This window comes from Notolepis coatsorum (genome assembly GCF_963971535.1).
Source record: "Notolepis coatsorum genome assembly, chromosome: 17".
NCBI classification, from domain to species: Eukaryota; Metazoa; Chordata; class Actinopteri; order Aulopiformes; family Paralepididae; genus Notolepis; species Notolepis coatsorum.
Genome location: NC_140181.1, coordinates 70,463,530 through 70,491,170, shown reverse-complemented (window position 1 = coordinate 70,491,170; position 27,641 = coordinate 70,463,530). Strand labels below are relative to the sequence as shown.

Sequence of the window (27,641 nt, the reverse complement as noted above, 5' to 3'; positions counted from 1 at the left end):
TCTATTCTCTTACTTTTATTATTGTCTTTTTTAAACTGAATCAAACCATAAACAAGGGGGTCTATTGGGATGCTATATCCTAATGCCTGTCTTTTTTCTGTTGTGAAGCACTTTGAGCTGCAATTTTTGTATGAAAGGTGCTACTGTATACAAATAAAGTGTATTATTATTATATGTGTAACTGGCATGTTCGCCAGAAATGGCAAGATGGTGATATTTAAGGGGTTATTTCCTCCTGGGTCGTCCTCCACTTGTTGTTGTGTTGGTCCTGAGCCGTCTCCCCCAGACCCTTCGAGATCATCATCTTGCTGACCATCTTTGCTAACTGTGTGGCCCTGGCCGTCTTCCTGCCCATCCCTGAGGAAGACAGCAACAACACCAACAACAACCTGGTGAGCATCGGTGCACACACACACACACACACACACACAGACACACGCGCATACACACACACACACACACACACACACACACACACACACACACACATACATACATACATACATATACACACACATACACACACATACACACACACACGCACACACACACACACAAACACACATGATGGTGTATGAATATGGTGATGATTTGTGTCATTGTAATACGTTGAGAGGCAACTGAATGGATCCCAGTCTTTGTTGAGGAGCACTACAGCAAACCATCTCTTATGGAGATCAATCACTGCAGTAATTGCCCCTCCCCCCCTTCCCCCCGAGGGAAGCAACAGCTGTAATTGGAGGATCAAGAAAAGAGGGTGGGGTTTGAGATAGGTCAGTTAATCAGTATCGGCACGCTTGTCTCACACTGCATGTGTTTCTACATAGAATTGTGCTGGAAAATTAATGAACTGCTATTATATCTGTGTTGTATGACCGTCTTTAAAAGTGCTATAAGAAAGGTGCAGAATAGAAGTATTGCTTTTCCCCCAAAGAAATTATTGATTAAATTAATTTAACATTGAAAAAAGATTCTAAAATGAATGTTGTTGTTTACATGTTACGTGCATGAATTCCCATCCCTACTTCCCCTTTCCCTCACGTGGAATGCACCTGATTGGATAAATTACTTGCTGGTTCTCTCGTGCGACATCTAGTGGCTGAATGTTATCTATAGCACATTTAAGCCTCAATTAAATTCTCAAGAGCCTCTTTAATTAATTGAATTGTCTGTTTCAGCTTTGTTTCTATTCATGAAGGCCAATTTTGTCTGAAACATTTTAGTTTTTATCATTGAGTACTTAATAATTGAGTTTTCAGAGGAACAATGTTTTCAGATGTTATTTTCTAAAGATGGTAAGTTATGTGTTGTGCTCATTCTTGGTTAAATATAGTAGAGTATTTTCTTGTGATATATCACATTCACACTCAAGTGATTTTAATTTACTTTATAAGTGCAAATACATGGGCTGTCCAAATATTTTCAAAACAGATGGTCAGACAGACTTCAGTGCAAGGTTCAATTGTCTAATAATATCCAATAATGTGGGGCATTTTATCTGCTTTAATAGGAACAGTGGCTTGGGTATTTTTTTTCTCATGGTTACTGTCACCTCCACTGCAAAGAGCACCTTCCTTAAGCATTTGTAGAACACCCCTCTTAAGTTGGCATTTTGCTGTTGTTTTTGGATTCAAGAAGAATACTTAATATTTTTTGCAGTGTACTCTTGTGTGCGTGAGGAATGGTTTTTAATAGCTCCTCCTCCTCCTGGATGGCAGGTGTGTTTAGGCAGTGTAAGGCTAGCTGGGTGGCAGGTGTGTTTAGGCAGGGTAAGGCTAGCTGGGTGGCAGGTGTTGGCCTCCATGGACACTACTGAAGTCCTGGAGGTTTTATATTTAGACCTCGGAGGTGTGTGTGTGTGTGTTTATCTTTTATTGCTTTCAACTTGAGAGTGTTATTACAATTTTGGTGGAGTTCCAAATTCAGTTCGGAATTCAGTTTTCAAATTCTGTTTCTCAAAATTCTGTTTCAACTCAGCTGAGTCATCCGGGGTCTCTAGACTACTCTGATTCAATCCAAGAAAAGGGGCTCCTTCGAGAACCAATGTTGTGATAACACAGAAACTATTTTATTGTCTTACTGTTTTAATGTAGCTACTTTTGGTAAATAAGCAATTATTTAATAGAGCTAGCTAGCAAATACAATTTGAAATATATCTATCTTTCATTATGAATTGAAAATGGGGGACCCTGATGTAAACAAGACGAAAGTCGGTTCTCTGGTCTTAACAATTGTGTGTATTGAGCCGTACTGTATTGTACCCATTCTGCAATCTGTTATATCTATCTATCTATCTATCTATCTATCTATCTATCTATCTATCTATCTATCTATCTATCTATCTATCTATCTATCTATCTATCTATCTATCTATCATGGGGAGGGGGGTATCAGAAACTGAGGTGTGGATTGGGACGGAAGGGGTCTGAATTTTTTATTTTGTTTATTTCTTTATTGTTATTTGCACTTGCAACATACATTCTGGGATAAAAAGAAGTAAAAGAAGAACAGTTAAAATGTGCAGGAAAGGACAGCAAGCCCAAGGGCTTATAAGCAAATAACTACACCGAAAATCCCTCCCTCCCCCACACCCCTCCTCCCCCACACCCCTCCCTCCCCCACACCCCTCCTCCCCCACACACATTATGCCAAACATAATGAGAAAAGGGGACCCAGACTGTCCTGCTGAGCTCTCGGTGGTGAGGGTTGAAAATTGCCGTATATTTTTCTTTGATCAAATTTTCTTTATTTAAAATGTTCATCAATAATACAACATCAACAATAATAATAATGACAATAAGACAATAAGAAATAAGAAATACTTACAGATCAAAACTTAACTAATAAATACGAAATACCAAGTAAAATCTTTAAAATAAAAACATCACAAACAACACAAAAGCCAATTGACATTGGACATTTCCTCCCCCACTCCCCCCCCCCCCCCAAGACCGCTGGATCCCCTCCACTCCGCCACTATATTGTTTCTCTGACCACCTCAGCTTCCGCAGTCCACAATTCAATACCTGCCTGCCCCACCCCAACCACACGAGCAGTTGAGATCTCCAAATAAATAACAGCCAGCAATGTCGGGGACCAGTTAGTTACTGTGAGTTTCACAGGTTATTTCCATCTCATAGTGATACGCTTTTTGGCTGCTGTAACACCTGCCAGAATAATTATTTTCAGAAAATTGCCATATTTTAAAGATGTAATCAAAAATGTAATCAAGCTTCCTTGACAATGCAACTATAATATGATTATACATGTAATCTGGGCTGATCGTAGTTAGAATCGTAGTAGAATGAGGAGCACTCATTCAAGGGTACTACGACTATGCTTGCACCTCATGGTACCAAAGCACCTCAAAGGCGCTAAAAACAAAATTACAAACATCTCAAAACAAACTGGTCAGACTACTGCTTGACCTTACTCCTAGAACCCACCTCACCCCTGCCCACTTTGACAACCTAGGATGGCTTAGAGTAGACGACAGAGTACAGCAACTTGCAATGGGCCTGGTCTACAAGATACACTACACGACCAAGGTACCCATGTACATGTCAAAATACTTCCCAAAGGTCAGTGAATACCACGCTCACAACACCAGAGGGAGCTCCACAAATCATGTCAAACCCAGATTCGGCTCAAACAAGGGACTAAACACGTTTCGCAATTATGCCACATCAATGTGGAACGCCCTACCCAAAGCTGTAAAGGAATGTGAATCACTACCCACTTTCAAAACCACTCTCAAAGAACACCTACGGGAGACTGCCATTCAAAACTGGCCCCTGTAAATGTCCTAACCCAACCCCCTCCAATGTACAGTAATTTACCTAGTATGGTTTTGTCAATATTCCAATGTACAGTTTTGCTTGTTTGTACAGTGTTTCCCCCCCCAACCCCCTCCAATGTACAGTAAATTACCTAGTATGGTTGTCAATATTCCAATGTACAGTTTTGCTTGTACAGTTGTACAGTGTTGCCCCCCCCCACCCCTCCTACCCAAGCCCCACCCAACCCCACCCAACCTCCTCCAATGTACAGTTTTTACGTCAAATGCATATACTCCCTTTTCTGGACTCTTTGTATCACAAACAGTACTGTATTTGCAAATCTGGTATGTCATAAATGTATAGATGTAGCAGTACTGTCTATCTGTATGTCATGTATGTCATATATGTCCTGATGAATTGAAAATGGGGGACCCTGATGTAAACAAGACGAAAGTCTTTCTCTGGTCTGCATCCCCTTAACAATTGTGTGTATTGAGCTTTACTGTATTGTACCCATTCTGCAATCTGTTAATAAAGTTTTCAATCAATCAAATTTATGTCTTGTAATCTGATTACGTAATCCCGGTTACTTGTCATCAGTCACCCTGTTAGCACGTCGGCTACAGCGAGTACCGTGCTGGATGTTTTTACAGTTGACCATGAGGACGTTTGCACACATAGCAAAGACATGAGGTTGACATGTCTGCCTCTGACCCTGCTTAGGAGGCCTGACCTCTGGCGCAACTGCTAACGTATAGCATCCCCTAAAGTTACCCCCTCCCCCCACACACACACCACCCACTCACCAGGTCCTCCGTGCACTTCAGCATAACTGTCACCTGCCGGTCCCATTCTGAGCTCTGATACCGATCCATTTACTTTTACTAAACAGTATCGACATAGACCATTAATTGGGATTCACTGATTTGGCTGCTGACCTGCGTGTCATTCCAGGCTTGTAAGAGGAGCTGGTTTAAGGGTCTCAGTAGAACACCCCACACCCCCCACTGTCTGAAGTAGGTCGGCCACGACAGCGTCACACCACGTTGGTTAGGCGAGGGTCCTCACATACTGTACTGTAACCCAGCTCCTGCACTCGTGAAATGTTACGGCTCATAGTCATAAGCCTCCCATTACACTGCTTCAACAGAGTGGGTCTCCTAGAGAAGCGTGTGTGTGGTGTGTGTGTGTGTGGTGTGTGTGTGTGTCCTCTCCTCTCCTCTCTCTCGGATAGGCCTGGGAAGATAGAACTGATTTAGGAGCAAGAGGGGAATTGAGCAGTTGCTGTTGTTGGCTATTTTATGAGTTTTATGGATATTTTACGAGACTTGATTTGAGAGTGAACATCACAACGCAAGTGAACTCGACAAAAACGTTTTTTATAGTAATTGGGGGTTTTGAGTGTAGAAGCTGAACTCTTATCCGGGGAGTTATAGTAAAAAATGTAGTTATTTAATCTCAAAACAAGTCTGATGCTCCAGTAAGCAGTGGTGTACGACCGTGTGGAGTGATCTGGCCAGACAGCCGAACCAAAACAATACCTCCCCTGGTTCATTCTGCGGCATGTGTGTACTTCTCTGTCTGCTATAGCGACGGCTACTGTGTGGGGCCAGCTGTGGAGTACACACACACACACACACACACACACACACAGAGCAAGCGTGCACAAAAACATATAAACACTCACAAACTCGCACATATATACACGTGTGCACATACACACACAGAGCGGGCGTGCACAAACAACATATAAACACTCACAAACACACACACACACGCGTATATACACACATACATACACACAGAGAGCCAGCGTACACAAACAACATATAAACACTCACAAACTCACACATACACACGCTTATATACACACACACACACACACACACACACACACAAGTCAAGAGAGATCTGAGGAAAACCATACATGGTGCTCTGCTGTCTGTCTGCTATCTATCTCCCTCCTCTCTCTATCTGTCTGCTTAGGCTAAAAACACTGAGAAATACATATTCCACTTCATGCCTCCGTCAATATCAGCTTCTAATCTATGATGAGCAGACATTCATCTGGGTTTAACATCGATGGACAACGCGTTAGAATGTTTCTTTTATATAAACAGTTTACAGTCGGGTGGACAGTCTGACAAAACTCAGACACGTCGTTAAGTCATCGCTCCCGATTGTCCCTGTGAGTCATAGGCTAGTCATCCGTTGAAGCCTCCTCAGGCCCTGTTTAATTGACTCTAGCTCGAGTTGACAAGCTAGCAAATGCTATATGAGTTCATGTAATACAGGGAAAGCTGTCTCAGAATGCCTGCTGCTATTCCTTTCAGAGGCAGCTGAAACGTGCAAGGTTTCAATGGCCGCTATCATTCTCCCTAATATTATGCTGACTTCAGCACATTAATGTTGTCCGTATGAGACGTGGTTCTCTGTATAATAGGTTGGAGGAAATCTAATTTCCCCTGTGTGTTTTTGTTCTGTTCAGGAGAGTCTGGAGTACATCTTCTTGATCATCTTCACCCTGGAGTGCTTCCTGAAGATCGTGGCGTACGGCTTCATGTTCCACGAAGGGGCCTATTTACGGAACTGCTGGAATGTCCTGGACTTTGTCATCGTGTTCATGGGGTAAGATGAGCCCGGGGCTCCACACTCTGGAGGCCGCTGGACACACTGCTCTACAGCTATATGTACATGAGCAGTTCACCAGGGAACACTGATACGTTGTATTTAAAATTTAACAAATTACGGTAACAATTTGTGTTTGAGTTTTATAAAGGCCCAGCATGGGCTTATGGCGACACAAAATGCAATATCTAACATTGCATACTAGGTTTGGGTACCGTTCACGTTTGAACCGACACAGGTACCAGAACCAGTTCCTGGAATTCGGTATCGGTACTAAACAGTACCTTTTTTTGGTACTAACAAACTATTTTATTTCAGTTGTAAAAGAAAAAAGTCCAAACTTCTCAATTTCAACATTGTTATTTAGAACATTTTGTTATCTTATTTATTGTTGTACACATCACACAAAATGTATTATGTTTTTATTATGTTTAAATATCAACATCACAAATGTTATCAAAACTCCTCTGACCTCGTCTGGTCTTTCTAAAGACCCAAGAGACGCAACAGTAATATATATATATTTGTGGGAAAGGCTCTTGTACTTTATACTAAACATGTAAAGGTACCGAAATTTGGTACCAATTGATCTAGCGTGAATCGGTACTCGGTAGTACCGATGTAATTTAAAAAATGTAGTTGTATGGTGTTTATAGTTGTATGGTGTTTATAGTTGTATGGTGTTTATAGTTGTATGGTGTTTATAGTTGTATGGTGTTTATAGTTGTATGGTCTTTATGTTTGTATGGTCTTTATGGTTGTATGGTCTTTATGTTTGTATGGTCTTTATGGTTATATGGTCTTTATGGTTGTATGGTGTTTATAGTTGTATGGTCTTTATGTTTGTATGGTCTTTATGGTTGTATGGTGTTTATAGTTGTATGGTGTTTATAGTTGTATGGTCTTTATGGTTGTATGTTTTTTTTACCCACAGCGTGTTCACCTTTGCCTTGGACACCATTCATCAGGTGGCGGGCGTCCCCATGGAGAAGGGTGGGGGCTTCGACATAAAGGCCCTGAGAGCCTTCAGAGTGCTGCGGCCCCTGCGCCTGGTGTCTGGAGTCCCCAGTAAGACCCACACAGCACACACTGTACACACACAGAGCACACACTGTACACACACACTGTACACACAGCACACACACTGTACACACACAGCACACACTGTACACACACAGAGCACACACTGTACACACACACTGTACACACAGCACACACACTGTACACACACAGCACACACTGTACACACACAGAGCACACACTGTACACACACACTGTACACACAGCACACACACTGTACACACACAGCACACACTGTACACACACAGAGCACACACTGTACACACACACTGTACACACACAGAGCACACACTGTACACACACACTGTACACACAGCACACACACTGTACACACACAGCACACACTGTACACACACAGAGCACACACTGTACACACACACTGTACACACAGCACACACACTGTACACACACAGCACACACTGTACACACACAGAGCACACACTGTACACACACACTGTACACACAGCACACACTGTACACACACACAGCACACACCGTACACACACAGCACACACACTGTACACACACAGCACACACACAGCACACACACTGTACACACACAGAGCACACACTGTACACACACACTGTACACACAGCACACACTGTACACACACACAGCACACACTGTACACACACAGCACACACACTGTACACACACAGCACACACACAGCACACACACTGTACACACACAGAGCACACACTGTACACACACAGCACACACACTGTACCCACACAGAGCACACACTGTACCCACACAGCACACACCGTACACACACAGCACACACACTGTACACACACAGCACACACAGCACACACACTGTACACACACAGAGCACACACTGTACACACACACTGTACACACAGCACACACTGTACACACACACAGCACACACTGTACACACACAGCACACACACTGTACACACACAGCACACACACAGAGCACACACTGTACACACACAGCACACACACTATACCCACACAGAGCACACACTGTACACACACAGCACACACACTGTACCCACACAGAGCACACACTGTACACACACAGCACACACACTGTACACACACAGAGCACACACTGTACACACACAGCACACACACAGCACACACACAGCACACACACTGTACACACACAGAGCACACACTGTACACACACAGCACACACACTGTACACACACAGAGCACACACTGTACACACACAGCACACACACTGTACCCACACAGCACACACACTGTACACACACAGCACACACACTGTACACACACAGCACACACACTGTACACACACAGCACACACACTGTACACACACAGCACACACACTGTACACACACAGAGCACACACTGTACACACACAGAGCACACACACTGTACCCACACAGCACACACACTGTACACACACAGCACACACACTGTACACACACAGCACACACACTGTACACACACACAGCACACACACTGTACACACACTGTACACACACTGTACACACACAGCACACACAGCACACACACAGCACACACAGCACACACAATGTACACATACTGTACACACACTGTACACATACTGTACACACACTGTACACACACTGCACACACACTGTACACACACTGTACACATACTGTACACACATTGTACACACACTGCACACACTGTACACACACTGTACACATACTGTACATATACTGTACACACACTGTACACACAGCACACACACTGTACACAAACTGTACACATACTGGACACATACTGTACACACACTGTACACACACTGTACACATACTTCACACATACTCTACACATACTGCACACACTGTACACACGCTGTGCACATACTGTACACATACTTCACACATACTCTACACATACTGCACACACTGTACACACACTGTACACACACTGTACACATACTTCACACATACTCTACACATACTGCACACACTGTACACACACTGTACACATACTGTACACACACTGTACACATACTACATATACTGTACACACTGTACACACTGTACACACACTGTACACACACTGTACACACTTCACACATACTCTACACACACTGTACACATACTACACACACAGCACACACACTGTACACATACTGCACACACTGTACACACACTGTACACATACTGTACACACACTGCACACATACTGTACACACACTGCACACAGTACACACACTGTACACATACTGTACACATACTTTACACACACTGTACACATACTTTACACACACTGTACACACACTGCACACATACTGTACTGCACACATACTGTACTGCATACATACTGTACTGTACACATACTGTACTGCACACATACTGTACTGCATACATACTGTACTGCACACATACTGTACTGCATACATACTGTACTGCACACATACTGTACTGCATACATACTGTACTGCACACATACTGTACTGTACACATACTGTACTGCACACATACTGTACTGCACACATACTGTACTGTACACATACTGTACTGCACACATACTGTACTGCACACATACTGTACTGCATACATACTGTACTGTACACATACTGTACTGCACACATACTGTACTGCATACATACTGTACTGTACACATACTGTACTGCACACATACTGTACTGTACACATACTGTACTGCACACATACTGTACTGCACACATACTGTACTGCACACATACTGTACTGTACACATACTGTACTGCACACATACTGTACTGTACACATACTGTACTGCACACATACTGTACTGCACACATACTGTACTGTACACATACTGCACACATACTGTACTGTACACATACTGTACTGCACACATACTGTACTGCATACATACTGTACTGTACACATACTGTACTGCACACATACTGTACTGTACACATACTGTACTGCACACATACTGTACTGCACACATACTGCATACATACTGTACTGTACACATACTGTACTGCACACATACTGTACTGCATACATACTGTACTGTACACATACTGTACTGCACACATACTGTACTGCACACATACTGTACTGCACACATACTGTACTGCACACATACTGCATACATACTGTACTGTACACATACTGTACTGCACACATACTGTACTGCATACATACTGTACTGCACACATACTGTACTGCATACATACTGTACTGCACACATACTGTACTGCATACATACTGTACTGCACACATACTGTACTGTACACATACTGTACTGTACACATACTGTACTGTACACATACTGTACTGCACACATACTGTACTGCATACATACTGTACTGTACACATACTGTACTGCACACATACTGTACTGCATACATACTGTACTGTACACATACTGTACTGCACACATACTGTACTGCACACATACTGCACACATACTGTACTGCACACATACTGCACACATACTGTACTGTACACATACTGTACTGCACACATACTGTACATACTGTACTGCACACATACTGTACTGCACACATACTGCACACATACTGTACTGCACACATACTGTACTGCACACATACTGTACTGTGCACATACTGTACACACTGTACTGTACACATACTGTACTGCACACATACTGCACACATACTGTACTGCACCCATACTGTACTGCACACATACTGTACTGCACACATACTGTACTGCACACATACTGCACACATACTGTACTGCACACATACTGCACACACACTGCACACATACTGTACTGCACACATACTGTACTGCACACATACTGCACACACACTGCACACATACTGTACTGCACACATACTGCACACATACTGTACTGCACACATACTGTACTGCACACATACTGCACACACACTGCACACATACTGTACTGCACACATACTGCACATATACTGTACACATACTGCACCATTCTGCATTGAGATTGTTAGTCATACCAATGTGCCATAAACAGTTCAATGGCCACAGTTTGAATTGTGTGAGTTATCACCTCTCACTTGGCTACAATCATCTACCAAGATGTCTGCAATGATGATGTAATGGGACACTATGAATATATATATATATATATATATATATATATATATATATATATATATATATATATATATACAGTTGATACATTGTTGTGGTGCAGGTCTGCAGGTGGTGATGAACTCCATCATGAAGGCCATGCTGCCTCTACTGCACATCGCCCTGCTCGTCTTCCTGCTGGTCACTATCTACGCCATCGTGGGCCTGGAGCTCTTCAAGTGCAAGATGCACAAGACCTGCTACTACATCGGCACTGGTAGGTAGATACGTTAGCCAGGTAGTAGTAGATAATAGGGTAGTAGATAATAGCCACGAGGAACAAAATTGTAAAGCGATTTGGATAAAAGCGCTATATAAAGGCGCCATTTACCATTTAATATCACACTCATCGTTGTCTCCTCCACCAATAGCATAACATTTTCCCACCATGGCATGCTCTCATACCTCCACATCCTCTCTCTCAACCTGCCCCAGATATCTATGCCACGGCGGAGGGGGAGCTGCCCGCACCCTGTGCCCAGGCTGGCAACGGACGCCGCTGCCTGTTCAACGGCTCGGAGTGTCGCCCGGGCTGGGAAGGGCCCAACAACGGCATCACCCACTTTGACAACATTGGCTTCGCCATGCTAACCGTCTACCAGGCCGTCACCATGGAAGGGTGGACTGAAGTGCTCTACTGGGTCAGTAGCCCCCTCGGCGTTGGTCTCGGCTCCCGCTTTCAACGTTGAATTTGCAGCGTGGGACGGTGTGAGAGAAGAAGGGCGGATTAAGTTACACTTGGAGGACAACGTTGGATGAGAACAGCTTCCTTATTAAATGATTGATATGTCGCCTCAGCGAAGGCTTTCGCGGCTGAGGTCTACTGGTTTTCGAAAAAGGAGTTAATCTCATCCAGCTTTGTCCTCCCAAGTGTAGCTGAATTCACCCGTCACTCTGGCCTACGCTACACTTCAAGCACCTCGGTTGAACAGCGAAGTAGCAGCAGCACTGTGTGTTTCTTTATATAGGAAATTGTGCTCACACTGTTGTGCTCGTCACTATCGGACCAGATCGTTATCAGAAAGCTCTCGATTGTTTGGGAGGAAATTAAACGGCCCACAGGACAAAGTGTTGTGACTGACCGTGGTGACTCTGTGCTGTGTCTCAGATGAACGATGCCATAGGGAACGAGTGGCCCTGGCTCTACTTCGTCACTCTCATCCTACTGGGCTCCTTCTTCATGCTCAACCTGGTTCTGGGCGTGCTCAGTGGGTAGGACGTCTCTCTTTCTCTCTACCATCCTTAGCTTCTCACACATCTTCGTCTTTGCATGAAAGTAGAGTAGAAGAGGAAAATATATATATAAAATATAATTGGCTGATATCAATCCCTGTCTCCTGAGCCGTTCAGCCATTGTGTAGTGTGATGTGTGCCTGGTGCCAGTGTATGGCAGCCATTGAGCCTCCGTAGCCCAAGGTTGGGTGCTACCAGTGGTGGTGAAGGAGGCAATAGGAGCGCTCCACCCTACATTGTTGGGAGTGCTTTGAGTGTCTAGAAAAGCGCTATATAAATGTAATGAATGAATGAGAACTAGTAGAGAATGAAAGTAATATCTCTTCTACGTTTCTCTCTCTCTCTCTCTCTCTCTCTCTCTCAGAGAGTTTACCAAAGAGCGAGAGAAAGCCAAATCCCGCGGAGAGTTCCAGAAGCTTCGCGAGCGCCAGCAGCTGGATGAGGACGTCCACGGCTACATGGAGTGGATCACTTACGCTGAAGTCTTGGACGCTGACCGAGAGGGCAAAGGTCAGCGATTACAAACCATCCTGACACCTGTCTCTGTGTGGAGATGCTATTGACGAGAGAACGTCTGTCGGCGTCATTTGTCTAGTAAAGCATACAACCATTTTGTACGGAGAGGATTGTAAATCAAATGTGTTTCAGCTTCTGTCAGTTTGATGTTTTTAATAACTTTTGATTCAGAATTCTGTACAACTTTCAACCTTTCACACAAACCCCAAAATATGGATGAACGATGACCCTAGAAGTGGGCCGATATTCATGGTATCATGTCTTCCTACTCTGGTCAGGTCTCCTGCCTCTGACCGACGGGGACGAGGACAGCCTGTTTAACCTGGAAGGCAAGAGTCGAGTAATTTACTACTAGTGAGTCCTTTATACCTTCATTCACCAAGAATACCATGTTCACTGTGTAGACAGTCTGTCGTCCAACGAGCCACACAGTAAGACACCATGACCTCCATGACCTTTCTGTCTCTAGCCGCCTGGGCCGTCGCTGGAACCGCTTCCTCCGGATGAAGTGCCTGCTCTACGTGAAGACCAGGGCTTTCTACTGGGCCGTGATGTTCCTGGTGTCCGTCAACACGCTGGTCTTAGCCACAGAGCACCATCACCAGTCTGACTCTCTCACCGCCTTACAAGGTCAGACATTATATCATCTGATGATGCTGTTGTAGCCTCACTCTGGAGAGGGATCATCAAAAGCAGGGGTTCTCAGGGTTTTGATGACTGAGGGCCAATTCGGGGGGCCCCGAAAATGGATTGAGGGCCGCCCCAAGAAAGAAATGTACATAAAATAATTACAAATGGCTAGCTAACATACCTGCAATGATGACGTACAATCTGTCTTGTGAGTAGGCATGTCGCAAGTCGTGCATGCATAGTAACCGGTTGCCTAGCAAGCTTTCAACAAACTGCCATTCCTAACTTGACAGCTTAGCCCAGGGGGCGCAGTATTACCCTTCTTAAAAGCAAGGTACTGTGTGACGTTGTAGGTTGGTTTACAACTGTATTGGAGCCAGATCAAATTTAACGCATGCATTTACACCTTAACAACTCATCGTGCGGCCAACAGAAACATCTCCAAGGGTCGCCATTGGTCTGCAGGCCGCACTTTGAGAATGCCTGATCAAGAGTCATCATCAATATGGCAGGCTTTTGCTTAAAGGGGACATACCCATACCGGTATTATGTATTTTTTCAACAATTTCATACTACTTTCTTGAATCTGTGGAACATGTTTTCTAGTCTAAATTTTATTTGAATTATTTATTTTCCAGTATCTCTTTCTTTTTTGGTATTGAGAACGTGCCATTTTTGGTGGGTGTAGCAAAAAAAACACATTTTAAATGTATTATTTCCTTCCCCAACAAGCACAGCTAATTTAATCAAAGCAAATTTCCCCCAGTTTGAGACTGAAATCCACACAAAGACTAGGCAAATCCCGTTTACCATCATTCCTAAACATTTTGTTTGATTTTCCACTCATCTAAAAACCTACGTGAGTCATCTAGTGATGTATATCTATGATAACACTCCCTCTCCTGTGTTGTTCCATTCCATCCCTCTCTCTGGTTGCCAGACGGTACCTCCAGGGTGCTGCTGACGCTGTTTGTCCTGGAGATGTGTGTGAAGATGTACGCTCTGGGCCCCCGGCCGTTCTTCATGTCCCTGTTCAACCGCTTTGACTTCTTCGTGACGCTGTGTGGCGTCCTGGAGGTGATCACGGTGTCTCTGGAGGTCATGACGCCCCTCGGAATCACCATCCTCAGGTGTATCAGGATGCTGAGGATCCTCAAGCTCACCAAGTGAGTCAACTCCACCCAAACCAGTGGTAGTAGGGTGAGGCCTGCAGAGGCAGAGTGGTGTAAGTGATAGTAGGGTGAGGCCTGGAGAGGCAGAGTGGTATAAGTGATAGTAGGGTGAGGCCTGCAGAGGCAGAGTGGTATAAGTGATAGTAGGGTGAGGCCTGCAGAGTGGTATAAGTGATAGTAGGGTGAGGCCTGGAGAGGCAGAGTGGTATAAGTGATAGTAGGGTGAGGCCTGGAGAGGCAGAGTGGTATAAGTGATAGTAGGGTGAGGCCTGGAGAGGCAGAGTGGTATAAGTGATAGTAGGGTGAGGCCTGCAGAGGCAGAGTGGTATAAGTGATAGTAGGGTGAGGCCTGGAGAGGCAGAGTGGTATAAGTGATAGTAGGGTGAGGCCTGCAGAGGCAGAGTGGTATAAGTGATAGTAGGGTGAGGCCTGGAGAGGCAGAGTGGTATAAGTGATAGTAGGGTGAGGCCTGCAGAGGCAGAGTGGTGTAAGTGATAGTAGGGTGAGGCCTGGAGAGGCAGAGTGGTATAAGTGATAGTAGGGTGAGGCCTGCAGAGGCAGAGTGGTATAAGTGATAGTAGGGTGAGGCCTGCAGAGGCAGAGTGGTATAAGTGATAGTAGGGTGAGGCCTGCAGAGGCAGAGTGGTATAAGTGATAGTAGGGTGAGGCCTGCAGAGGCAGAGTGGTATAAGTGATAGTAGGGTGAGGCCTGCAGAGGCAGAGTGGTATAAGTGATAGTAGGGTGAGGCCTGGAGAGGCAGAGTGGTATAAGTGATAGTAGGGTGAGGCCTGGAGAGGCAGAGTGGTATAAGTGATAGTAGGGTGAGGCCTGGAGAGGCAGAGTGGTATAAGTGATAGTAGGGTGACTCCTGCAGAGGCAGAGTGGTATAAGTGATAGTAGGGTGACTCCTGCAGAGGCAGAGTGGTATAAGTGATAGTAGGGTGAGGCCTGCAGAGGCAGAGTGGTATAAGTGATAGTAGGGTGAGGCCTGCAGAGGCAGAGTGGTATAAGTGATAGTAGGGTGAGGCCTGCAGAGGCAGAGTGGTATAAGTGATAGTAGGGTGAGGCCTGCAGAGGCAGAGTGGTATAAGTGATAGTAGGGTGAGGCCTGCAGAGGCAGAGTGGTATAAGTGATAGTAGGGTGAGGCCTGGAGAGGCAGAGTGGTATAAGTGATAGTAGGGTGAGGCCTGGAGAGGCAGAGTGGTATAAGTGATAGTAGGGTGAGGCCTGGAGAGGCAGAGTGGTATAAGTGATAGTAGGGTGAGGCCTGGAGAGGCAGAGTGGTATAAGTGATAGTAGGGTGAGGCCTGCAGAGGCAGAGTGGTATAAGTGATAGTAGGGTGAGGCCTGGAGAGGCAGAGTGGTATAAGTGATAGTAGGGTGAGGCCTGGAGAGGCAGAGTGGTATAAGTGTGTTTTAGAATGTGTTTTTGAGTAGCTGACATGTCAGTAAATTTATGTGAATGTTGTATAACACAAAGTACACATTGTATGCTGTTTTAAACTGAATGACCACAACACTTACCAACTTACAGTCTCTGGTGGTTTGAGACTGGAAGAAGACATTCATTTTAAAACGTAAAAGGATTCAAGATTGAGGATTCAATATGTTATTGCCATGTCAACACAGTTGATTTTGATTGACTTTATTCATTACAATTAATAAAACAGTTATATTGAGGGCGGCCGGGTGGCGCAGCGGACTAAGCGTCTGCCCACCACCACAGAGACAGTGGGATCGAATCCAGCTGTGATGCTTCCGGGTTGGCCGACCGTCCATACTAACACAATTGGCAGCGTTAGAGGGTGGGAAACCCGGCGAGGGTGGGTCCTGGTCGTTGTAAACAGCGACTCCTACAGTTCGGTCGGGGCGCCTGCACAGCGAGGGAAAGACCTGGGGGAGGTAGTGTGATCCTTCCACACGTTACACTCTCCCAGTGAGAGTCCACGCTGCCAGGTGAAAAGAAGCGGTTGTTAGGGAGCTCCAGTAGCTCACCGCATATCTCGGCGCTATTTCTGCGTCGGGGAAAACCGTGCTGCGTCACGGATCTGGTGGACTCCGAGTTCGATTCCCGGACCCGCCGTCATTTGCCAGAATGTCTTCCCCTGATCTATATCCCGTTTCACCCTGTATCTGTCGGTCATGCTTGACCAGAAAAGCGATAAACGCTAAAAAATTAAGTTTTAAAGAAAAGAAGCGGTTGATTGGCTACACATGTGTCGGAGGAAGCATGTGATAGCCTCCACTCTCCCAGACCGACTGTAGGGGGTAGGTGAGCAACGACCAGGAAGGGGACTGGGAATTGGCATAACGACTAACATTGGGATGGGAGAAAAACGGGAAAAAGGAGGGGGAAAATATCTAAAAAAAAAGTTATATTGTTAACTAATTTCTCCCTCTAGTAACACCCTCTCCTCTCCCCTCCCTTCCTCTCCTCTGCCCCCCCCCCCCCCAGGAAATGGACCAATCTCAGTAATCTGGTGGCCTCCCTCCTCAACTCGGTGCGATCCATTGCCTCGCTGCTCCTCCTCCTCTTCCTCTTCATCGTCATCTTCTCCCTGCTGGGCATGCAGGTGTTCGGGGGGAAGTTCAACTTCGATGACAACAGACCCAGGCGCAGCAACTTTGACAACTTCCCCCAGGCCCTCATTAGTGTGTTCCAGGTAGGAGCTCTCTGCAGCTGGAGCTCTGACCAGCTTAATACATTTTGTGATGCACAGAGTAGCAGCAATGCGGCTGATTTAATAGAATGTGACTCATCCGTTACGCTTGAGTTGTCAGTATCATGTTGTCAACATTCACCTTAACATTCACCTCAACATTCACCTCAACATGTCCTCCCAACATTACACCATATTTATGTGTTTAATCGCATACATTTGCACTACCTCTTCTACCTCATTTATGCATTTAGTTTTTAGCATTTTGTACATTTTCGTTTTGTATATAGTATATTTGTATAGTGTTTGGTCTTTATTCTTTTACTTGTTACTGTATGAAGCACAGTAGGGTCATACAGAACCAAGCATTTCACTATAATGTACCTTATATGTGACAAATAAAACAAAACTTGAAAGCTTTAACTCGTGTCAGTGATACAGCGTCTGTCTATTCTCCTCCTCAGGTCCTGACAGGAGAGCGCTGGAACTCCATCATGTACAACGGCATCCTGGCCCACGGAGGCCCCGCCTTCCCAGGCATCATGGTCAGCGTCTACTTCATCATCCTCTTCGTCTGCGGAAACTGTATCCTTCACACGCCCTCGCAGTGTCATTGAAGTCCAATGGAGGAATAGGATTTTAACATGTATGAATGGCACTCGTACTAAAGAATATCGCCCCCAGTATATACAGTATAAGAGCTAAACTGGAGTAAGTATCAAGTCTAGGTTATATATCAGTATGTTGTTGTTGTTGTTGTTGTTGTTGTTGTTGTTGTTGTTGTTGTTTTCGTTTTCCTGAGCTCCGTGCAATCAGATATCCTCCTCAATGTGTTCCTGGCCATTGCTGTGGACAACCTGGCCGAGGCGGAGAGCTTGACGTCCGCTCAGAAGGATAAAGCTGAGGAGAAGCTGAAAAGGAAAACAATGAGGTAAGAGAAGAACCAGCCAAAACACTACGGGTTGGACCACGTCATCAAAGAAGCTTTGAGTTTGAAACAATGAGTTAAAGCGTGTTACCTCCTCAAAGAAGCTCTGAGTTTGAAACGATGAGTTAAAGCGTGTTACCTCCCCAAAGAAGCTCTGAGTTTGAAACGGTGAGTTAAAGCGTGTTACCTCCCCAAAGAAGCTTTGAGTTTGAAACAATGAGTTAAAGCGTGTTACCTCCCCAAAGAAGCTTTGAGTTTGAAACAATGAGTTAAAGCGTGTTACCTCCTCAAAGAAGCTTTGCGTTTGAAACAATGAGTTAAAGCGTGTTACCTTCCCAAAGAAGCTTTGAGTTTGAAACAATGAGTTAAAGCGTGTTACCGCCCCAAAGAAGCTTTGAGTTTGAAACAATGAGTTAAAGCGTGTTAGCGCCCCAAAGAAGCTTTGAGTTTGAAACAATTAGTTAAAGCGTGTTACCGCCCCAAAGAAGCTTTGAGTTTGAAACAATTAGTTAAAGCGTGTTACCTCCTCAAAGAAGCTTTGAGTTTGAAACGATGAGTTAAAGCGTGTTACCTCCTCAAAGAAGCTTTGAGTTTGAAACGCTGAGTTAAAGCGTGTTACCTCCTCAAAGAAGCTTTGAGTTTGAGGGGGCGGCTAGGTGGTGTAGTGGTCTAAGGCACTCGCCACCAGTGTGGAGACGCTAGGATTCGCGTGTTCGAATCCAGCTCTCCACATTGTTTTTCAGTTTGGCTGGTCGTCCGCAGTAATACACATTGGCCGTATTACGGGGAGGGAAAAACTGAAGGGTGGGGATCGAACGTTGTGAACAAGCGACTCCTACAAGTCGGTTGGTGCGCCTGCGCAGTAGAATCAGGAAGTGTCGGGGGCAGCGTGAGCCTCCCACGCGTTACTCCTCGAACACTGAGAGATCGAGCTGCGCAGGTGAAAAGATGCGACTGCTGTTACCTCAAGTACCGGAGGGGACTTGTGCTATGTATGACTTAGTCCTCACTGCAGCCGGCTTGTGGGAGGCAAGAAACAGCGTTCGTGACAGGGGAGGGTTGAATTGGATGATACGAAATTGGGATGGGAGAAAATATAGAAAATGGGAGAAAAAGTGGATCAAAAAAAAAAAGAAGCTTTGAGTTTGAAAAAATTAGTTAAAGCGCGTTACCTCCCCAAAGAAGCTGTGATTTTGAATTTTTTAACGCGTGTTACCGCCCCAAAGAAGCTTTGAGTTTGAACAAATTTGTTAAAGCGTGTTACCTCCCCAAATAAGCTTTGAGTTTGAAATTTTTTTTAAAGCGCGTTACCTCCTCAAAGGATCTTTGAGTTTGAAAAATTTTGTTAAAGCGTGTTACCTCCCCAAAGAAGCTTTGCGTTTGAAACAATGAGTTAAAGCGTGTTACCTCCCCAAAGAAGCTCTGAGTTTGAAACAATGAGTTAAAGCGTGTTACCTCCCCAAAGAAGCTTTGAGTTTGAAACAATGAGTTAAAGCGTGTTACCTCCCCAAAGAAGCTCTGAGTTTGAAACAATGAGTTAAAGCGTGTTACCTCCTCAAAGAAGCTCTGAGTTTGAAACGGTGAGTTAAAGCGTGTTACCTCCCCAAAGAAGCTCTGAGTTTGAAACGGTGAGTTAAAGCGTGTTACCTCCCCAAAGAAGCTCTGAGTTTGAAACGGTGAGTTAAAGCCTGTTACCTCCCCAAAGGAGGTTGTGTTTTTGTCCCTTGTTCATATGTCTATTTGTGAACAAGATATCTCGAAAGATTATTGGCTGGATTGCCATATAATTGGCTGGGAACATTCATGACTCCTAACAGAAGATACCTATTGAGTCTTCTAGACATTTTCTTCTGACTCTCCTGATCTACAGTCACAAACACGATACCCAGAGCTGTGGTTCCTCGTGGTCAACACATTAGAAGGATCTATGTCCGCCATATTGGATTTTCCACCATTCTGAACATTATATTTTTTTCCCTACTCCTCCTGGGCTGTTCACCTGATTCTCACGACACTTGCTGTGTGGCATCTAGGGAGCATCTTCACATGTTATTATTTGCATAGTTACTGTATAGACAAAACCGTGATGACCACCAGATCCAATTTGGGATAAACACATGTAGGCTAACAGTAAACAGGAAGTGTCACACTTTGTCTGTTTTGCACCAAACTTGACAAATACTGTGGGAATTCACAAAGAATGGATTGCGCGGCGCTAATAGCACCGGACGCAATGCTGATGGAACACAGTTACCACCTCATTTCACCCGTTGTACCTCCTCTGTGAATAGCAAACTATGTTTCAGTACTATTTGCGGCAGTTTAGCATCAGAAAAAGCCACGCAATCCCTTTGTGAATTCGCCCCTGTATGTTTGTCCTACTATAGTGATGCAACAAAATAATGGGAAAGTATTTTTTTATACTGTGTATATATATACTGCATTTATATAGTGCTTTTATCCAAAGCACTTTACAACTTTTGCCTAACATTCACCCATTCATTCACTCACACGCTGACGGCAGATGCAACCATGCAAGGTGCCAACCTGCTCATTGTGAGCAGTTAGGGGTTAAGTGTCTTTGACACTTTGACATGCTGCCCGGGAGGAGCAGGAATCCAACCGGGAACCTTCTGATTACCAGACGACTGCTCTTCCTCCTGAGCCACTGTCGCCCTCAGTCCTTCATATACTGTCATTAGTGTAACACCACGTCCACTCCCATGTTGCTTTCCAGGTCTAAAATGCCCGATAAGAACGATGAAGAGAGGGAGAGGATCGCTAAGAAGCTAGCAGATCAGAGGTCCAAGGTTGAAATAATGCCCACCACAGCCAAGGTCAGTACTCTTCCTCATACCGTACGCGTACCTGTGTTGACCGACTGCTAGCACGGACACACTAATGAATATTCAGGACACTGCTCCGTCTCTTACTTATTCATCAATCACCCTCTCCATTCTCAGCTCAAAATCGATGAGTTTGAGTCCAACGTCAATGAAGTCAAGGATCCGTTCCCGCCTGCAGATTTCCCAGGTACGAGTGTCTGACTGACTTCCTTCCACTCGACCAACCAATTAGAAACGTCTCGTACTTCATTAATTCCCTCAATTAATCTATCCCTCATATTATTCCTTTGAGCCATATGGTTATTGTGAAAGATGGTTGGTTGTTGTAAGTGTTAACTCAATCTGCGCCAACAACGTATATATACGTGTTTGCTCAACAACCGTTGAATGCCAACCACGTTATTTGGTCCGTTTTCCTTTTTTTCTATTTTAATATTCTATTCAATGTCACGGGCCTGTATGTTGCCGTTAAAAGGCATACTGGTACCCCGAGGGTGCAGTACTGGCCAGATCCTGCTAGGTGGCAGTATCAAGAGTGCAGTAAACCCTGTTCCAGACCGTGTGTTACATTTAAACCCCTCCGGGCGCTGAATTTAGATGATCCAAGTAGATCGCTTCATCCGACCACTTCGAAACGCATCTAGCACACTCTATCCATAAGTTGTGCCAAATTATGTCCGGGACCAGATGGACACCAATACTGGAAATCGCAAGCAGACAATTGGAATATTCTTTTTGGAATACCCCCGATCAAAGGTGTTCACAACGAATGCCGTTACTGGCAATCAAAGCATCAGAAACGAACAACCCCCCCCCCCCTCCCCCCCTTCATGCATTCATGATGAAACATAATACCTATTATATACATTTGATTTGGAAATAGTAGCGTGTCCAGGGATGAAACGCCAATGCTTTTAGTAGAATTCACGTAGCGCCCTATAACTCAGCTTTCCAGGAATTAGCCCGGATCACTCGAAACTATACTTATATTCACCACGGGATAACGTGCGAATGTATACATGAAAAAAATCGATTCTTTTTTGCATGTTCGACGGAAGATACTGACTGTCAAATGACCATAGTATTGTCTACATACCGGTAGCTATAATATAGATATAGCTCTACAAACAAGGTGACCCCTATCTTTAAAGGGAAGATGAAGCAGTGCGATAAATACATATTCATAGCATCACATTAGTATTTAGATAAGCCACAGAAGAAGTCACGTTATAAAAATAAGCAGTTTCTAAGAAAAAACGATTTGTTGTGTACATTTCTGAAGCATTTAGCATTATGGGCGCGGCCATTTTGTTGCTGACGTCATACCGTGGCTTGGGTGTATACACTCTGGTTAGCTGCCTATATTGAATGGGTCAGTCAGCAAATAAAATGTTGCCTACAAAACAACGGGACCGCGGTGGTTCTGTTTGTATTGCTCCTGGCTGTTCAAACTAATTTTACCATGTGAGAGAGAGGAAAGTTGGTTAATTTCCACAAACTACCAGTGAAAAAAACAGTGTTGTTGACATGTTGGCTCGGGCTGCCTGCACTCAGGCGGCGCGACCAGCCTGTTGGACAGGGAAGGAGGATCTGCAGAGAACACTTCATTGCCTCGGATTATGTTGTTGGGGTGGGATGTTTGTCCAGAAGACCACTAATCAGCTGAAGCCGGACGCGGTTCCCTCGGTCTTCGACAGACAGACCGACCGGCGTTAGCTCTCGGGGCCCGGCGTTAGCTCTCGCTAGCTAGCGTTAGCAACCGGAGCGTCGCGGAGCATTCAGCCTGCTGGCTACACAGCTTGTGTAGCCAGCAGGCTGAATGCTCCGCGACGCTGGTTGAAGTGGGTCTAGGTAGCCAGCAGGCTGAATGCTCCGCGACGCTGGTTGAAGTGGGTCTAGGTAGCCAGCAGGCTGAATGCTCCGCGACGCTCCGGTTGCTAACGCTAGCTAGCGAGAGCTAACGCCTGGCCCCGGCTGGTGCCAACTAGCTAGCGATCGCTCCCGAGAGCTAACGCCGGTCTGTCTGTCGAAGACCGAGGGAACCGCGTCCGGCTTCAGCTGATTAGTGGTCTTCTGGACAAACATCCCACCCCAACAACATAATCCGAGGCAATGAAGTGTTCGCTGCAGATCCTCCTTCCCTGTCCAACAGGCTGGTCGCGCCGTCTGGGTGCAGGCAGCCCGAGCCAACATGTCAACAACACTGTTTTTTTCACTGGTAGTTTGTGGAAATTAACCAACTTTCCTCTCTCTCACATGGTAAAATTAGTTTGAACAGCCAGGAGCAATACAAACAGAACCACCGCGGTCCCGTTGTTTTGTAGGCAACATTTTATTTGCTGACCGACCCATTCAATATAGGCAGCTAACCAGAGTGTATACACCCAAGCCACGGTATGACGTCAGCCATGACGTCAGCAACAAAATGGCGGCGCCCATGTTGAAAACAGGGATATTATATTATATTTTTCAGACAAATAAGATAGATTTCACATTTGATTATAGAACCCTGTCTTACACAAGGTACACAACAAACAAACTAGGATCACATTCCTCACTGCTTCATCTCCACTTTAAAGCGTGGCCTAGCTAGAACAGGATGAGGAAAATGGCCGACGCAGAATGAGTTAAAGGGGCACTTCACCCCAAAAAAAACAATGCTGATTTATTTTGCACATAATCTCACACACATCCACTCTCAAACTCTAAACACATTTGTTTACTTATAGGGACTGCTACCTTATAATTTCATTGAGCTGTAATTAACTCAACACAAGGATTAAATATCCCTGATGACATCACTGGTGGCCATATTCAAACTAAATGAATGTGTGTTTTTTTGGTGAAGTGCCCCTTTAAAGTCATTACAGTGGCTGTGTACCAGCATTGCTGTCTTGGCTGTGTTACAGTTTAATTATAGTAGCTCTTCATTATTATTAGCCCTAAGCTAACTCTCCAGAGCATTAATACTCCGAGTCTAATGTTAGACTATTTTCACGGACACTCTGACCACTTCCATATAAAGCCAAGTATGATTTGTTGGAATTTAGGAACTCTCTCCTTCACCTAATGTACGTCTGATATCTGCCTGATATAATATTTCCTGATACTGTAACAGGCCTGTCGTAAAAAAAAACACATTTATTTCTAATAATAATAATAAATGGTATTTATATTGCACTTTCGCATCTCAAAGTGCTACAGGTAAAAAAAAATCTAAATATATATATATTTTTAAAACAACATATCAGTTAAATGTAATACAACAGATAAAAATGGAGGTCTAAGAAAAAGCTCTACTAAAAATCTGGGTTTTTAAGCCAGTCTTCAGGTGGTCGGGGAGAGCATTCCACAGACTGGGAGCAACCGAGTGGGCAATCCAGTCCTCCACCTCTTTACTTTTACTTGATTTGTTTATTTAGACGGGACAGAGCATATTAATGGACACTACAAATAAATGCAGTGTAAATACACAAAACACATAAACATAAAAACGAAACAGGCAGGCAGTGAAGCATATCATACATATATCATAGAGACAAAGCTTACAAACATACATACAAGAAACAAAGTACAAACAAAGTAAGTTATAAAGTGCATCTATATGGTTTTAGCAGCGTTTTTACAGGGCAATACAGAATTGTATTAAAGTGCTTTCAAGTAATATAGGAGTCATTGCCAAGGTGCACTACTAGACTATTAGACTATACATGGTCACAGGTTTGGTTGTCGAGTAACTTTTTTTATTGAACTTAAAGGATCTTTTCACATGCTATAGTGAATGTTGCCCCGAGAAGCCATCAGACTCATTAACAGAGCCCATTGACCATATCTTATTATTAAGATAGAAGCTGCTATGGTCGAGGGACCACAATAAATATAATTTCACTGTTCTTGCTGTAAAGTACTGAAATAAGTGACTGAATCTGAATCTGAGAAGTCGATGCTTCTCGATAGCTATAGTTTTGGATTACACTATTGCTGATGTCCATTCACTCCCTACTATAGGTGATGACGAGGAGGATGAGCCAGCTCTCCCCATCAGCGACCGGCCTCGACCAATGGCTGACCTACAGCTGAAGGAGGAGGCGGTACCTTTGCCGGAGGCTAGCTCCTTCTACATCTTTGGACCTCAAAATAAGTGAGAACCGTACATTACTGGACACAGCTAACAACTATACAACCATTACATTCAGTAGTAGTGTTTTGAGAAGTTATGAAAAGACAACAGTGAAATTAATATTCGTGAGTAACTCGTATATAATGATAACTAAACTTATTATTTATTTCAGGTGGCGCAAGCTGTGTTACAAGATCATCAACGCTACATCCTTCACCAACCTCATCCTCCTCTTCATCCTGCTGTCCTCCATCTCCCTGGCGGCTGAGGACCCCATCGACCCCAAGTCCTACAGGAACAAGGTCTGGACCAGGACCAGGACTAGGACTGCATAGACTGGATTTGAATGGTATCATAAAGGACTAGTAGACTAACATTCCTATCATGTGTCTTCCTGCAGATCTTGGCCTATGCTGATATCGTCTTCACCACAGTGTTCACTATAGAGATTGTACTGAAGGTAAAGTCACCTAATGCTTTCACCCTCCTTTATATAAGGATGTTAAAGATATGTATGGTTAGTGGGTAATACCAAAATCATATATCCACAATACTAATAGCTAATTTCTTTTAATTATACTTTTTTTAATTATTGGTGATTTGGTGGAGGAATTTGACCTGTGCTCAACATTCTAATGCACTGCCATGAGTCATAGACTGGCTGGATGACCGCATCACCTAATCAAACACTATACTAAAGATACTACACGTGTGAGTCATCAGCCTTAGTGATGATGCAAATGTTCTGATCATTGATTTAGGTCAGAGACCCAAATGAGATTTATTTGTTTTCTCATCCTGGGACTCAGGCTCATTGATATATATCACAAACATGTTACTACTGCTGTCATGTGACTCAGGCTCATTGATATATATCACAAACATGTCACTACTGCTGTCATGTGACTCAGGCTCATTGATATATATCACAAACATGTTACTACTGCTGTCATGTGACTCAGGCTCATTGATATATATCACAAACATGTTACTACTGCTGTCATGTGACTCAGGCTCATTGATATATATCACAAACATGTTACTACTGCTGTCATGTGACTCAGGCTCATTGATATATATCACAAACATGTCACTACTGCTGTCATGTGACTGGTTGTGGCTCTTAACACACATGTCTGACCCACAGATGACTGTATACGGTGCGTTTATGCACGAGGGCTCCTTCTGCCGTAACTCCTTCAACATCCTGGACCTGATCGTCGTCACGGTCTCCCTGCTCTCCATGGGAATGGAGTAAGTGACTTACAGTATTATGTATGTTTTGAGGACATCAACTTGTGCTATTTATGATGTTGAAGGTACATTTGAGATCTGGTTGTCCCGATAGTAATGTTTTATTAAAAAGGTATATAATGTATGTACGGTATACAAAATGGTAATCATAACAGTATCTGAGTAAACTATGCTGAGCGACTCAGTGCATGTGTGTGTGTGTGTTCCTGTGGGTCACCCATCTTGCGTGTGTGTGTTAAACTGCATGACAAATGAAGACTTCTAGTCTAGTCTAAAAGTAACCACGTATAAAAATACGGTTGCTTTTGAAAATATAAATGATTATGTGTTTGATTCTTCAGAGATTTGTTTTGAAGGGGGAAAGGATTTTGATTGTGAGATATACACTTCATCGTCATTTTACACAATATAAATAGTGGTTGATCAGAGCTGTAGATGATGGTAATAATATTGTTAAATATATTTTTTTAATTATTAATTGGTCGTTTAACTGAATAATACTGTATATTTATATAATGATTTTAGAGGCACAGTAATCCAAAAGCTACTTAAAGCAGTCAAATTACAATACTATATATTGTGTATTCCAAAGGATTCCGTTACTACTGATCATGGTTTTTTAGCATGCAATCAATGACAGATCCCTTTTTTTTTTTTATTTTACTTTATAGTATATACTTTCTATAATTTTTCACCGATCCCCCAATTTAGTCTTTGCCAATTCCCTTCCTGGTCATTGCGCGCAT

At 44.0% G+C, this 27,641-nt stretch overlaps 1 protein-coding gene across 1 annotated transcript in view; it reads left to right on the top strand.

Annotated features, from left to right (window-relative positions):
• Window positions 1-27,641, top strand: part of LOC311244077 (dihydropyridine-sensitive L-type skeletal muscle calcium channel subunit alpha-1-like) — a gene marked incomplete at both ends in the record, with an annotated part of 51,293 nt that overhangs the window by 4,545 nt on the left and 19,107 nt on the right. The window contains 19 exons of the mRNA XM_084333488.1: window positions 287-392; window positions 6,268-6,407; window positions 7,342-7,475; window positions 11,599-11,751; window positions 11,970-12,175; window positions 12,643-12,746; window positions 13,132-13,277; window positions 13,562-13,637; window positions 13,753-13,913; window positions 14,854-15,079; window positions 17,543-17,750; window positions 18,212-18,332; window positions 18,564-18,678; window positions 21,413-21,512; window positions 21,639-21,708; window positions 25,530-25,662; window positions 25,814-25,943; window positions 26,042-26,101; window positions 26,789-26,895. Of these exons, the coding sequence (XP_084189614.1) occupies window positions 287-392; window positions 6,268-6,407; window positions 7,342-7,475; window positions 11,599-11,751; window positions 11,970-12,175; window positions 12,643-12,746; window positions 13,132-13,277; window positions 13,562-13,637; window positions 13,753-13,913; window positions 14,854-15,079; window positions 17,543-17,750; window positions 18,212-18,332; window positions 18,564-18,678; window positions 21,413-21,512; window positions 21,639-21,708; window positions 25,530-25,662; window positions 25,814-25,943; window positions 26,042-26,101; window positions 26,789-26,895 (2,496 nt within the window). The remainder of the gene's footprint in view (window positions 1-286; window positions 393-6,267; window positions 6,408-7,341; window positions 7,476-11,598; window positions 11,752-11,969; window positions 12,176-12,642; window positions 12,747-13,131; window positions 13,278-13,561; window positions 13,638-13,752; window positions 13,914-14,853; window positions 15,080-17,542; window positions 17,751-18,211; window positions 18,333-18,563; window positions 18,679-21,412; window positions 21,513-21,638; window positions 21,709-25,529; window positions 25,663-25,813; window positions 25,944-26,041; window positions 26,102-26,788; window positions 26,896-27,641) is intronic.